General features: G+C 38.7%; 4 protein-coding genes across 9 annotated transcripts; 2 read left to right on the forward strand and 2 right to left on the reverse strand.

Moving 5' to 3' along the window:
• The first annotated feature begins 128 nt into the window (after positions 1-128).
• LOC125204391 lies at positions 129-2,840 on the forward strand. The gene is made up of 2 exons (XM_048103046.1): positions 129-1,228; positions 1,462-2,840. Exons 1-2 carry the CDS (start codon positions 551-553, stop codon positions 2,743-2,745), a joined length of 1,962 nt encoding a protein of 653 aa, XP_047959003.1. The 5' UTR covers positions 129-550; the 3' UTR covers positions 2,746-2,840.
• LOC125204392 (lysine histidine transporter 1) lies at positions 2,822-5,542 on the forward strand. Its single transcript, XM_048103047.1, has 8 exons — positions 2,822-2,915; positions 3,181-3,438; positions 3,675-4,058; positions 4,153-4,534; positions 4,609-4,714; positions 4,802-4,893; positions 4,972-5,040; positions 5,117-5,542. The coding sequence occupies exons 2-8, from the start codon at positions 3,260-3,262 to the stop codon at positions 5,213-5,215; spliced, it is 1,311 nt and encodes a 436-aa protein (XP_047959004.1). The 5' UTR covers positions 2,822-2,915; positions 3,181-3,259; the 3' UTR covers positions 5,216-5,542.
• A 75-nt stretch (positions 5,543-5,617) lies between these two features.
• Positions 5,618-6,777, reverse strand: LOC125204393 (TLC domain-containing protein At5g14285-like). Of its 6 annotated transcripts, none has more exons than XR_007173562.1 (3): positions 6,107-6,744; positions 5,840-5,906; positions 5,618-5,724 (listed from the first exon to the last, which is right to left on the reverse strand). XR_007173562.1 is itself a non-coding variant. In XM_048103048.1 (2 exons), the coding sequence occupies exons 1-2, from the start codon at positions 6,675-6,677 to the stop codon at positions 5,895-5,897; spliced, it is 552 nt and encodes a 183-aa protein (XP_047959005.1). In that variant the 5' UTR covers positions 6,678-6,742; the 3' UTR covers positions 5,765-5,894. The 6 variants fall into 6 exon arrangements, 1 of the variants encoding a protein (XP_047959005.1); XR_007173559.1 differs by having other exon boundaries at positions 5,618-5,718; positions 6,138-6,742; XR_007173558.1 differs by having other exon boundaries at positions 6,138-6,742.
• Positions 6,778-7,711: 934 nt separating this feature from the next.
• Positions 7,712-11,393, reverse strand: LOC125204184 (3-oxoacyl-[acyl-carrier-protein] reductase 4-like). The gene is made up of 11 exons (XM_048102756.1): positions 11,105-11,393; positions 10,837-10,979; positions 10,387-10,440; positions 9,754-9,834; positions 9,629-9,674; positions 9,446-9,540; positions 9,326-9,358; positions 8,884-9,018; positions 8,706-8,799; positions 8,155-8,237; positions 7,712-8,010 (listed from the first exon to the last, which is right to left on the reverse strand). Exons 1-11 carry the CDS (start codon positions 11,265-11,267, stop codon positions 7,978-7,980), a joined length of 960 nt encoding a protein of 319 aa, XP_047958713.1. The 5' UTR covers positions 11,268-11,393; the 3' UTR covers positions 7,712-7,977.
• Between the last annotated feature and the right edge of the window lie 2,450 nt (positions 11,394-13,843).

Consider the following 13,843-nt stretch of genomic DNA (forward strand, 5'->3'; position numbering starts at 1 on the left):
ACGTTAAGCAAAAGTAATTTTCTTCAGCAGTTGATGTATGATGTTGTGCACGAATACAAGATGAATCCGGTGATTCTTATTATTACAGCACTTGTACCTTTTCTTATTATTACAGGACGACTGAGGAGACACGATAAAGAAGAATCTGTTGCAAATCCTAGCAGCCTCACCACAAACGTTGTAATATCTCTCCTCTCTCTCCCTCTTAATTGTGTGTGTGTACTGAAGCCTCGACATCTATGGCCACTCACGGGATTAATTGAAAGGGAGGGAATTTCATGCTTTCCATTTCTCTCTGTCCACAAAAATACAGAAAAATTAAAACCCAACTAACAAATTTGTGGCCTTTCTTCTCCTCTGCCTCACCTCCCCATCACTTCACACAATTAACCCTCTCTCTTGTCTTTCACTACTAATTTTCAATTTCTTGATGATTGATTTTCTGCTCTTCTTTTGTTGATCCCAAGAATTCCCATCCCTTTATTGAGAAGTTTCCGCTGATCAATTTCTATAAACTTGGTTGAGCTTCAACTGCAAATTGTTTGATCAAATGACTCATCCAACATACTTCCCCTTGAGATGGGAGACCACAGGAGATCAATGGTGGTTCGCTTCTCCAATAGATTGGGCTGCTGCAAACGGCCACTACGATCTAGTCAGAGAGCTTCTTTACATTGACACCAATCTTCTCATCAAACTAACATCCCTTCCAAGAATCCGCCGCCTCGAGACCGTCTGGGACGACGACGCCACCTTCGCCCACGTCGCCAAGTGCAGGTCCCAAGTCGCTCGAAAGCTCCTCCTCGGGTGTGAAAGAAGAAACGGCCACAATTCTCTCATCAGGGCTGGCTATGGAGGCTGGCTGCTTTACACTGCTGCCTCAGCTGGAGATATGCCTTTTGTGAAAGAATTGCTGCAGAGGGATCCTCTGCTTGTGTTTGGGGAGAGAGAGTATGGCGTCACTGATATGTTCTATGCTGCTGCCAGGAGCGGGAATTCGGAGGTCTTCATGCTCTTGTTTGATTTCTCTCTCTCCGCGAGGGGGCAGGCCGAGCCATCGTCCGGTTTTAAGGCGGAGATGGTGAATAGGTCGGTTCATGCTGCGGCTAGAGGCGGCAATGTGGGGTTGTTGGTGGAGCTTTTGGGAGATGGCGCTGATGTTCTTGGTTTTAGGGATGTTAGAGGCTCCACGCTTCTGCATACTGCTGCTGGGAGAGGGCAGCTTGAGGTGAGATTGATGAGATTTTCATGTTGTTGTTTCTCTTTATTGGTTGAGTGTGTCTGTTTTAGTACTTGAATGATTAATGATTGGCAGATATTTTATGCTTTTCTGTTACATGCTGCTGTTGTTTAGTTTAATGTGGATTGAATTCATAGATGCTTATTTCAAGTGATGGTTTAGTATGAGGTGTGTTGTGAAGTTATCAGGTAGAGTAAGTGTTTGGTGGTTCTACAATGCAGGTAGTTAGGCATTTAATATCCTCGTATGAGGCGATGATCGAGTCTGTGGACAACAGAGGCAACACGGCCTTAAATATCGCGGCCTACAGGGGCCATCTGCCAGTGGTGGAGCTTCTTACACGCGCAAGGCCTAGCACCGCGTCTCTGACAAACAACAGCGGGAACACGTTTCTTCACATGTCAGTGTTTGGCTTCCTCACCCCCGGCTTCAAAAGGCTGGACCGACAGCTGGAGCTCATGAAACAGCTGGTTTCCGGGAGCTTTGTTAATATGGTAGATGTTGTCAATGTCAAGAACAAAGAAGGCAGAACTGCCCTTCACATGGCAGTCATCGAGAACCTTCAGTCCCAAGTTGTCGAGCTGCTCATGTCTCTGCGCTACATCAACCTCAACATACGCGACTCAGATGGGAACACGCCCTTGGATCTGCTCAAGCAGCGACCACATTCAGCCTCTTCTGAGATTCTGATCAGGCGGCTGATTGCAGCCGGAGGGATTGAGAATTCTAAGGATCAAACGACAAGAAATGCTCTCGTCTCACATCTGAGGAGGCATGGCATTGGAGGTAGTCCCGGGACTTCTTTCAGAATCCCAGATGCTGAGATACTTCTGCACACTGGAACGGATGACATTGGCCCCTCGAGCTGTGATTTGACTAGCTCTGAGTTTGGCTACTCTGGTGAAATCGAACGTGTTGCATCCACCTCCTCTAAATACAACAAGATGGCCACCATCAACAGTGCTGCCAAGCGTTTCAAGAACCTGCTGCTGAAGAAGGCCAGGGATGGAGATGCTTCTGACATGGACGACGATTGTTCCTTTGGATCGCCTAGGTTAAGCTCGGGCAGCAAGAACAGTCCTATCTCTCTTAGGCAGCAATTCTCAAAGCAATCTTCCCTCCCAAACAACAAGAGAACACAATATTCTTTACCAGCTGGTACTCTTCCAAGTCCATCCACCAAGAAGAAGTTTGCTGCAGGGTTATCACACGGTGTGCTGCAGCTGCTGCCAAAGTCGTACACTGGCTCCCCCTCGAGTGCCTACTCTGAGTCATCGTGGTCATCTCCACTATCAGCTGATAAAGGAAAGAGCCATTATCATCGCAGTGGGAGCGATGCACCTCACTCCCCCAACTCGGGCAGCCTTAAAATGAAGCACAAGCACCCGTCGTTCAACTTGAAGCAGATGAACAACTACTTCTGTTTCGGAGCGCAAGGCTTGGCCGTGGACAACTCCATCACCTCGCCACGGCCGAGCCAGAGTCAGCATAGACTAGCTGCCTAGGTTTGGTTTTGGAGAAAGAAAAGTTTGTCTAGTTTGTGTTTGTGGGACTCTTGGTTATGGATCAATAATACACAATGTAAATTATTGAGAGGCTATCTATCTATAGCAGTTATACCTAATTGTTTATCGGAAATTTGCTCACTGTGACGCCTTGTGTTCCTCCCCTTGAGGTAAATGATGACTATAAAAATATATTGTTTCCTTAAATTGTGAGACTCATTAATGCCCTTTCATTCTTCGCGTTACATATATTATCGGTTATTTTTGGTAATGAGGTGAATTTGACACGGATTTGATTCAACTTTCCAAACCTAAAAAAGAATCAAAGACAGTGAATAATTTCCAAAAATCTTGGGAGATTTAAAGGGCTGGAATCAACTTTCCATGTATTCATATATTATTAATGGAGTACTAATACATATTGAATTTTGACAGCATAGCTATCTGTTCATTTTTAAAAGAGGATTTGCTACTCAAGAATCTTGATTTGCCATTCTTGTGTTGAGTGTGAGGGATGGCTTCCAGAGAAGTAGAAGGTGACCAGAGAACGGAGGAGGAGAGGGCGATCGATGAATGGCTTCCGATCACGTCGTCGAGGACGGCCAAATGGTGGTACTCAACTTTCCACAATGTGACTGCCATGGTTGGAGCTGGTGTCCTCAGTCTTCCATATGCCATGTCTAGCATGGGATGGTACACTTTCATTTCTAAAAAATCCTTTTTATACAAATAGATCTTTGGAATTTGAATGTAAATATGTAATAGAGTCATGGTGAAAAAACAAAACTGATTTTTCACTCATCAAATAATTAAAAAGATATGTAGTCTTGAGGAATCTATGAAATTTTAGTTTTCCTTGTACAACTTTGACAGTAAAACAGAGATCTGACTTGATTATTCAAATAGTAAAATGAAGAGTGATTCTGCAGGGGAGCTGGTGTGACAATGATGATAATATCATGGATCATCACCCTCTACACACTATGGCAAATGGTGGAGATGCACGAGATGGTTCCCGGGAAGAGGTTCGACAGGTACCACGAGCTAGGCCAGCACGCATTTGGGGAGAAACTCGGACTATACATCGTGGTTCCTCAGCAAGTGGTGGTCGAGGTCAGCACGTGCATCATCTACATGGTCACCGGGGGCAAATCCTTGAAGAAGACACACGAGTCGTTGTGCTCCGACTGCAAGGAGATCAAGCTCACCTACTTCATCTTGATCTTTGCCTCTATCCACTTTTTCCTCTCCCACCTCCCCAACTTCAACTCCATCTCTGTTGTCTCCCTTGCTGCAGCTGTCATGTCCCTTACGTACGTTCAACGTTATCCCTAGCTCGACCTTTCTTGATTTCTGTGCGTTGTAACTAGTGTGTTGATTAATTTGTTCCATTTGTGGTGTGGGTAGCTACTCTACTATTGCTTGGACAGCTGCACTTGCAAAGGGAAGTGATGGTCATGTGGACTACGGACCAAGGGGCAAGAACACGAAGGACAACGTGTTCAACTTCTTCAACGCGTTGGGAGACATAGCCTTCGCCTATGCTGGGCACAACGTGGTGCTGGAGATCCAAGCAACGATCCCATCTCCTTCCAAAAAACCTATGTGGAAGGGAGTTGTGTTTGCGTATATTGTTGTCGCCATCTGCTACTTGCCCGTTGCATTCATCGGGTACTACATTTTTGGGAATGAGGTGGAGGACAACATCCTGCTTGTGCTCAACAAGCCAGAATGGCTCATTGCTGCTGCTAACATCTTTGTGTTTGTACATGTTGTCGGAGGCTACCAGGTTAGTTTGTGGTGTATTCAAGATTCTGTATCTATATAACTATATTGTTGATGTTTGTACTGTTGGAATGGTAGATATATGCAATGCCGGTTTTCGACATGTTGGAGACGTATTTGGTGAAGGAGATCAAGTTGAAGCCTAGTTTCTGGCTTCGTTTCACTACTCGTACCATATACGTTGGTCAGCTTATTTATCAACATCTTCTTAGATTATGTTTACCTTTCTATTGTGAAAGAAAACACATTTTTGAATTCATTTGTTGTGCAGCCTTGACTATGTTTATTGGTATGACATTCCCTTTCTTTGGTGGACTGGTTGGATTCTTTGGAGGATTTGCTCTGGCTCCAACTACTTACTTTGTTAGTCCTCTCTCTCTCAGTCTCAATATCTATCTCTGATAAGTATATGAAATCTTTGATTTGTTTTTATTTTTGTAGCTTCCTTGCATCATCTGGCTAATTGTCAAGAAGCCCAAGAAGTTCAGTTTCTCCTGGATGATTAACTGGGTAAGTCATCTTCTTGTAATATACTCCGTATACTAACAATTGAAAGTTTCTGAAATATTGTATGTTGAATGTTCAGGTGTTTATTATATTGGGTTTGATGCTAATGACATTGGCGCCCATTGGAGGACTAAGGAACATCATTCTATCAGCCAAGACCTACAAGTTCTACCAATAGAACTGTCTCCTTTATCGTTTGAATTTCAATAAGATATGTTCCTCATGTTTAGCTAATATCAGTTATCGATGTTGACGAAATGTTTGGCTATATATCAAGTGTTATTTGTTGTTGCTGCAATTTTGTCACATTTTATATTATTTTATTTCATTCCCAACCCTTATTCTACTAACCATATACTTCGAGTTAGAGTTATTGCAATAAATTCAACATACATAAAACGATAATATTTCTCGGTAAAATAAAATTTCCAGTTGTACATATATTTTACTTGTGTCATATTACTTCGGTGCACATAAGTGTCATTCGGTTGTCATGACTAATTATTAGTAGTATTCAATCACATGAACCAAACATTAATCCCGTGATATAATCTGAATAGTTCGACGTGTAACAACTATCAACCCAAATTGTATAATTGTCTATCCCACGACTTGTGTATATATCATTTAGAATCGTTTCCGAGTTCTTACCCTTCAACTTTATGTGAGTATGCTTCTTACCTAATACTAAAAGACAAGAAAATTAGAAAATATTGCAATGTAGTACTAGTAATAAAGAACCAAGAATTCTTTGTCCCTGAAACAAGAAAGAGAAATAGCAATGAAGAAATAAAAGTAGTACCATTGTAGTCTGTAGGTAGAAATTGCATTGTAAGTTGTAACAAAGTCCCCAAGCTTCATTTAAGTCCCTGAACAAGAAAGAAAAGTAGGAGAAATTGAAATTGAAATCGCATGCATAACCATTCTTGCAAGTTGGGATGTTGGCCTACTTTTTCGTCATTTGCCTCTCCCAATTTTGTTACTCCCAATATTCACATATAAAGAAAAGGCATCAATCAACAATTCATAAAAAAAAATGAAGTTAAAAACAAAAAAAATGTAGTCCTACTAATTATGGAGTACTAATTGAACTTGTTGACCTCCTGTTTGACTCTACGGCTGCGGCTGTACAAGTGAAGCCAGAGATGCAGAACCCACAAAACGCTCAACCCAATCCCCACCGCCATCACAACAATCCAAGAAACCCAACCCCACCTCGGAATCCTGTACACATACAACGGCCCCACAATCCCCCTCACCACGCTGTAAAACCCGATTCCCCCCGCCGGCATCTCGCCAGGCTCCACACGTTCTGACAAAACGAAGTCACTTCGGCGAGCGCGAGTATCCCGAGGGTGGCGAGGTGGTGGAGGATGAAGAGGGCGTCGGAGGGGGTGAGGATGAGGTCGGTGATCAAGTAGGCAATGCTGTAGTCGAGGACTAGGTTTTGGAAGGGCGTGTTTGGGGATGCGAGTTGGGATTGGGATTGATAGGATTAGTGCTGGGGTGCCGTGTGCCAGGGAGATTAGGCAGCTTGATGCTTCGCCTCTCTGTTTTTTGGCCCACTTTTTGAAGCAGAACATGTATCCGATGGCGTATATGGTGATGAACCACGCTGTGAATGCACCCACGCCTTCCATTCACGCAATTCTATCAAATCTGCTCCATGTCTCGTCTATATATTCTTCTTCCACATATAATTATTTTATTTGTAATATACTCCTACTATGTTAGGATATACACATGCCAAAATATCTGTGAGTGTCTCTATCATATGAAATATTATTTAAATATTATTGATTGACATCATATGGGAATGAAATACTTTCTTCTTGGAGAATATTCTCCGTCTCATACTTATTTCAAAACTTATCTAATTTCAAGCAAAACATTAAATATTAATGCGTTGGGAGAGTTTTTTGGTTCATTATTAATTTATTATATAAATGGAAAAAAGTCTTTGGGTTAATCTTGTAAGGCAACCTGTCTATGGAAGATGGATTGTAAAATGGAACAAGTTGTCACTATAAAAGGAAAGATGACTCAACATGTCAATCTTTTGTGTGTGAATGGAAATTGGGATTCAAGATTTACGTGAATAAACGTAGTAATTAATGTGAGGTTAAACGATAAGAGTGGTGGAGGCAGCCATCGTTGAATATCAACTCGAATTAAAAGGATTTATCATAGTAGTAGTATTAATTAGGTGGAACACCAAACATATTTCCACGTTGGAATGATCGGTATTATCTAATGGAGCAATGCAATTGGATAGTGGTATTAATTTAAGAAGGGTCTATTTTGGCTGATTTTATTTTATTTTATTAAGTTTAAAGACTTAACAATATCGTATTTTGGCGTCAACCGATAGACTTGGAAATATTTTAAGGTGTGGTTGGATATACGTTTTTAATTAATTTGGATATTAATTGAAGGAATCAACTTTCTGTTGGTTGAAGCTACCTAGTAGGAGTATGTTTTTTTAAGGTATATCAAAAAGGTTATAGTAGTTATTTATATTAGGTTATCTAAAAAACAAAAAAACAAATTGAATTCTCAAATCTTCACGCCTTAAATCTTGTAAAGCGTAATGACTTTCTTACCCAATACAACTTTGTTCTCGTAACACTTTAAATAAATTACACGATCTTTCCTAAGAGCTTGAATGATAATATAAAATGCTATGGCTGGCAAAACTAATCTCAATAATAATACTATAATTTGTTTTCGTTACAATTTATTTTAATAAACCATAAGATCATATTCAAATGGAAGTACTACAACACAACCACCTGCTTTCAATAAACTCAAATCTTGGTCACACCAAATTCTTCACCATAATATTCCGAGGCAAAACTTGTCACTTGATACAAATGCGTAGAGGCGAGTCGACTCATTTGGAGAGGGGAATCTAGAGCAATGGTGAATATCAAGAGCTTCTTACATGACCATACCTCCATCAATGGTTAACACCTGCACAGCATAAAAATTACTCCAAGGTAAACAAGGGAGGCTCTGAGTTTAGCACTATGAAACTCATTCCCAAGACAGATTTTGTGGGTACAAGGTGTGTGCCTTATAAATGCAATAAGGCCAAGTGGTTGATTGGTTGCAAACCTGTCCAGTGATATAACTAGCGGCAGGGCTAAGGGCCAAGAATTCCACCAACCCGGCAACTTCCTCTGGTTGCCCATATCTTCCTGAATTTGCATAGGGAAGCAGTTAGTAAAACTAAAATATTTGCTCAAGATATGATCATCAATATGACCTTGAGCAATTGCAATTGGCATGCCAAGATAAATGTCCCTCTAACTAATATGCAGTATCAGTAGTACTACGTACAGATTAACTCTGAGAATTTCATCATAGTAGTCATCATATGTTGAAGAGATTCACTAAATTATCCTAACATCATCGAGTAAAACATAAAAAATGATCATCTAGGCAATGTAGAAGGAAGGGTATCATGGTTACCCATAAACATGTTCAATGCAGCCAAGATATAGATGGAAGTGGCCAGAGTTAGTTACAAGTTCAGATGCAAATGGACACGATTACAAGAGGAAGACAAGGTCCAGATGGCTAAAAGCATTTTCAGCTTTCTTATGTAGCAAAGAGAGGGAGAATGACATGTATGACACTGATTATGATCAGAGAAATTAACTGACCCAATGGGATGGAGTCCAATATCTTTTTCTCAAACTCTGCCCCAAGCTTAGAAGTCATATCAGATGCAATGAATCCAGGAGCAACAGCATTCACCTGTCACATTAATATTTTCAAATTTCAGAATGCAGATGCATACAATTTTCATAACACAGAGATAAACCATATCAGCAAACTCACAGTAATGTTTCTGCTAGAATATTCCTTGGCGACTGTTTTTGTTAGTCCAATTACCCCGGCTTTTGCAGCACTGTAGTTGGCTTGTCCAACATTTCCAACAAGACCAACTACGGATGAGATATTAATAATCCTTCCCTATAGATTAAAAATAAGAAACCTTCATCTCTATAGAGTGAAATTATACTGCATAAGAAAATTGAAAAGAAACTGCAGGACAGATTTACAACTTAAGAGTCACACAATTATTTAGGACATTGTGAAAGCAACAAAGATATAAACAAGGAGTCCTCACATGTAACTTCACAGGTTCTAGTACCACCACCACTAAAGAAACAAGAAAACAAAGAAGAGTGTGCTCTTCCAGAAACAAAGAGAATATTTACAACGAGAAATGAGCTCATGAACATGAGTCAAACATTAAGAAACTAAGCATCGTAGTTACCTTTTTCTTCCTCATCATAACCTTGGCAGCTGCCTGAAGAGAATGAAAACATCAGAATTAATTTTTGTGTAAGTTTGGTCATTACTATCAGCAGGCAAATAGGAGCTCTGGAAAATTGACCTGTGTGCATAGGAAAACTCCGGTAAGGTTCAGATCGATGACCTCATTCCATTGAGATGTCTTCATTCTCATCAACAAACCATCCCTTGTAATTCCTGAGATTTGTTCACATTAATACATTATAAAAGAAACCAACCAGAAAAATTGGATTTACAACCACAAAGAAGTGGATCCTTCAACTACCTGCATTGTTGATCAAAATATCTACAGTTCCCCATGCATCAACTGCCTGCAGGAAAGATATGATTGAGACAATGATATACTCCATTCAACATAAGGTGAAAATAACAAATGGGGAATTTTCTCACAGTTTTTATCATTGAATCCACATCTGCTTCTTTGGAAACATCTCCACCAAAAGTAAGAGCCTGTCCACCAGATGCCTCTATCTGCAATAAGTACCAAGTATAATTTTATCATTTACATTAAAGCATCAAGTACTTGCTATAACCAGCATACTTAATGTCCTAATCCTGGTGAGTGGTAATGTCACATTGCATGGAGTATATATTTATTTCTCTTGATAGACAACAGGTAGCCAAGATCATGCATGTAGTTCACAAGGATGGACTGGGAAGAAGGGGATACAGGCATGCAGTCCACTGAAAATCAACTACCAACGAATCATCTATATGAACTTGAGATTTTAACATGTGTTTTGTTCAAAGAAATAAATGGCAATACGGCCACATCATACACTTACCAGTCAATCATAATCTTTAAGAGGCCTTTGAGGCGAAATTGAGAATTTTGGATGCAAAGTTATAATAACTCGTATAATGAACTCAATAAAGATTTTACCAATAATTAGAAGTACTACTATTTAACAAATCTTGAGAGAGTTTTGAGGATAAGGTAGGAGTGACAACCCCGATATCTGGTAGTCGTATGACAAGTAGTTCTGAAAAATATATTATGCATCTGTATAAGTGGTAAGTTACCTCTTTGCAAACTTCTTCTGCGTCACTTGATGACCTTGCATAATTAACTAAAATCTGCAGCACGTATAGCCTAATTAGTTAGAGAGAAGCCAAATTCTCACATAGCACATATCACAATTACCATATATACAGCAAAGCAACATACAGGATTCCCCATTAACTGACTCAGTACTATATTAAATTAAACTAGATACTAATCGAGAATATTTATTCATCCAGCTGGATGGAAGCCTAGAAGTTCCTTGCATAACAGTAGCTGGGCCAACAAAAAATAAAGAAACTTAAAAGATACGTCATGAATTCTCAGAAAATAGCTTCATAAAATAGTAAATTACTACTCTCATTATATTGCTCCTCTGCTACAACACAATCACAAGGCCAAGTGAAGTATAATAATCAATCCATCTCATTGCAGAAAGGTAAGCGATGCAATGAAGTAAAGAAGGAAACCTTGCAGCCAGCTTTCCCGAGAGCCAAAGCAACAGCTTTGCCGATTCCTCTGGATGCTCCTGTGATAACAACAACAGGAGCTTCTACCTTGTGTGTCGTTTCAGCAGCCGCTTGTTCGATAGTTGCGACCTGCGCCTTTATGCCTGCATATGCAATTTAATGAGATACTGAAATTATGCAGTAGCCAATTAAAACCTTTACGTCTATTAGAGCTAAATGAGGCTAACAATAAAACGAAACATTCTGAGCACGAAATGGGAGGTAGTACCTGAGGAAGAAGCGGCGCGAAGAGATCGGCATTGCAAATCGATGGAGGCCGGAAACTTAGCAGGCAATGAAAGGTGGCTAAAATTGGAGATTTGTTTGCGGTGGGAAATCCGTTGAGCATTGTGGGAAAGGGCGGTGGATCCAGCGGCGGAGGCAGCAGACATTGTGGTTAGAATCGCGGAGCGGAGGGGGAGAAGAAGAATACGAGAAGACGCCACTCAAGTAAAAAGCACAAACTTTATTTATGCATTGCAATTGCAAAGGTGGGAATTTCCGCTGTTGGTGTGGGCGATGACTACTATGTTCATATTTTCCCATTTTGTTGGGTGGTTGGGAATTTTTCTTTTTCACTCGTTAACCTCTTACTTTCTTTGTTTTTTTTTTTAATTGGGCATCAGAAATTATCTTCAATATCTTAGGTGGGCATTTGCATAAACTCAAGTTCATATACAATAATCTAACTTTATATTAACACATACTTCACTTTTCTTCATGAAGAGACTTCGTATTTGGTAAACAACTTTTTTTTTTTTAATATTAGCCATCAAATCTATCAACAGGCATAAATAGGTAAACTGCAGTATAGAAAGAGTGGGTATAGAAAGAGTGGGTATGACTCACTTGACCTATATAGTCTTCATGCCTGCCCCCAATGGAATAATCCACAGGTAAATAGTACTAAGAGCATCTCTAATGGTAGGCTAGCGACCGGCTAGCCGATTGATGTGGCTAGCCGAATCATTGGAGCAGGCTAGCCGAATTTCGGCGAAAAAATCGGCCAAGGCTAGCCGATTGCGTGTGGCTGGCCGATGCGCTGGCCACCATTTTGGCGGCCCGATCGGCCAGCGACGATTTTTAATTTTTTTAAAATAAAAAAAAATAATTCTTTTTAAAAAAAATATTAATTCTTTTTTTTAATTTTTGAAAAACTATATAAACGCGATTTTCTCTATCTCTAAATTTCTGTACAAGAGCAACATCTAGCGAAGGACAACAACAACTAGCCCAATACAAAATTAAGACCTAAAACAGAAACATGTCATACCGTCGGGCTAGCGGCAAACTATAACGGATTCAAGGCATACTAACATTTTTTAATGTATTTTTTTAATAAATTAGTGAGGAGTAGAGTGGGGAGGTGGCTCGTGTGTGGAAGCCCAAATTTTTTTTTATTATGTAATTTTTTTTATTTTTAGTTAATGTACTTTTTTTATTTAAATAAAATTAATGAATTTTCTCGTATATGTCTCGTAAATTTAATTCGGTAATTTAATCGTGATTTTAATTCCGTAAATGTAGTATATTTTGAATTATTTTTATTGCGGCTGGCCTAAATCTGATGTGGCAGGTAGATTTTTAGTGCTGCTGACATGGCAGGGAGAGAGAGTGGTTGGCCTATTGCTAACCTATTTAGCATTGGAGATGCTCTAATATGGTGAGCTATTTAATATATGACGGCATTTGGGTGATCAATTGTTAACTCATCATTTAATTGCTAACTACAACTAATTTAAGGTCGTAAGATTTTAGAAAACGTGTGGTCTACAATTTGTCACGTGTAATTTTCGTTTTTATTAATTAAATTGAAAAAGATAAAAAAAACTTCAAATTAGGATTTTTAATGAAAATGTCAATATAGTATTCCAAAAATTTCAACTCAATGCTTTGAGAATGTCAACACAATGCTTTAAAAATGTTAACTCATTGCTTATATTGACATTCTACATGTATTATATTGACATATTTTATATAGTAGGTTGACATTTCTGCTTGTACGAAAAAATTAAAAAATTTCGAAATATTTTTAAAATTTTGACGTCTGAACATATACATGTATGATATCGTTGGAATCCTTATGAAATTATCTTTAATTTAATATATGTTATATGAATTTAAAGTTTTGGGATTTCATTTAAAAGTTAGTTATAACTAAACATGTAGTTAATTGACGTTAATACCCCTATTGATATTTTTTGGAATTAATCATATGGCCTTATTGACGTTTTTCATTGATCGTATTGACATTTAGGAATTAATGATCTAAGCCTTTAATTTGAATATCTAATGATTATTATTTAATTGTAGTTAACAATTAAGTTATGAGTTGACAATATAACACTTCCTTGAAGGTATAATTAGAAGCTTCATTTTTTAATTTTCAAAACATGAAGCTTAATTTAGGGTCCAAAGTGTGACGCTTTTAGTTGGGCCACGAGCCCCAATTATATTTAAATTGCATATTTTGCTTAGTTTCATCCTTTGTTATAGGCTTAATTTGCCATGGTCATAATTCTCTTAAGAATGTACAAATCCATTCTGTAGAAACAACCCTTTATATTTTCTACTACATAATAACACGCGAACAAGAGTTGGATCCTTTTCCCAGTCAGGACATTAGTAATAGAGGACCAAAAATCAGTCCTAATATTCGCCACATTTCATTCTTCACCTGCCACATCTTACTATTTTTATATATTTTTATTTTACTTTTTGTTTTAGAAAACAAGTACTCATTCCTTAAAATTTATCATTTATTTCAATTTTTCTTCGTCCCAAAAAATTTGTCACATTATTACTTTTGATAATGGACATCATATTCCACCAACTCATTCTCACTCACATTTTATTATAAAATATAGATATAAAAGTAGAACTTACTCTCCACTAACTTTTTCAACCTACTTTCTATTATATGGAATATATTTCTTAAAATCCACGGTAGATTAAATGGCTACAAATT

This window comes from Salvia hispanica, chromosome 2 (genome assembly GCF_023119035.1).
Source record: "Salvia hispanica cultivar TCC Black 2014 chromosome 2, UniMelb_Shisp_WGS_1.0, whole genome shotgun sequence".
Classification (NCBI taxonomy): Eukaryota; Viridiplantae; Streptophyta; class Magnoliopsida; order Lamiales; family Lamiaceae; genus Salvia; species Salvia hispanica.

Bases quoted from the DNA above. Each gene is read 5' to 3' on its own strand.
- LOC125204184 (XM_048102756.1), bottom strand. From the start codon at position 11,267: ATGTCTGCTGCCTCCGCCGCTGGATCCACCGCCCTTTCCCACAATGCT. The intron at 10,980-11,104 runs GTACTACCTCCC...TTGCATATGCAG, and splicing joins TCGCGCCGCTTCTTCCTCAG to GCATAAAGGCGCAGGTCGCA. The intron at 8,800-8,883 runs GTGAGTTTGCTG...TTAATGTGACAG, and splicing joins ATTCTAGCAGAAACATTACT to GTGAATGCTGTTGCTCCTGG.
- LOC125204391 (XM_048103046.1), top strand. From the start codon at position 551: ATGACTCATCCAACATACTTCCCCTTGAGATGGGAGACCACAGGAGAT. The intron at 1,229-1,461 runs GTGAGATTGATG...TCTACAATGCAG, and splicing joins CTGGGAGAGGGCAGCTTGAG to GTAGTTAGGCATTTAATATC.
- LOC125204393 (XM_048103048.1), bottom strand. From the start codon at position 6,677: ATGGAAGGCGTGGGTGCATTCACAGCGTGGTTCATCACCATATACGCC.
- LOC125204392 (XM_048103047.1), top strand. From the start codon at position 3,260: ATGGCTTCCAGAGAAGTAGAAGGTGACCAGAGAACGGAGGAGGAGAGG. The intron at 3,439-3,674 runs GTACACTTTCAT...GTGATTCTGCAG, and splicing joins GCCATGTCTAGCATGGGATG to GGGAGCTGGTGTGACAATGA. The intron at 4,535-4,608 runs GTTAGTTTGTGG...TTGGAATGGTAG, and splicing joins ATGTTGTCGGAGGCTACCAG to ATATATGCAATGCCGGTTTT.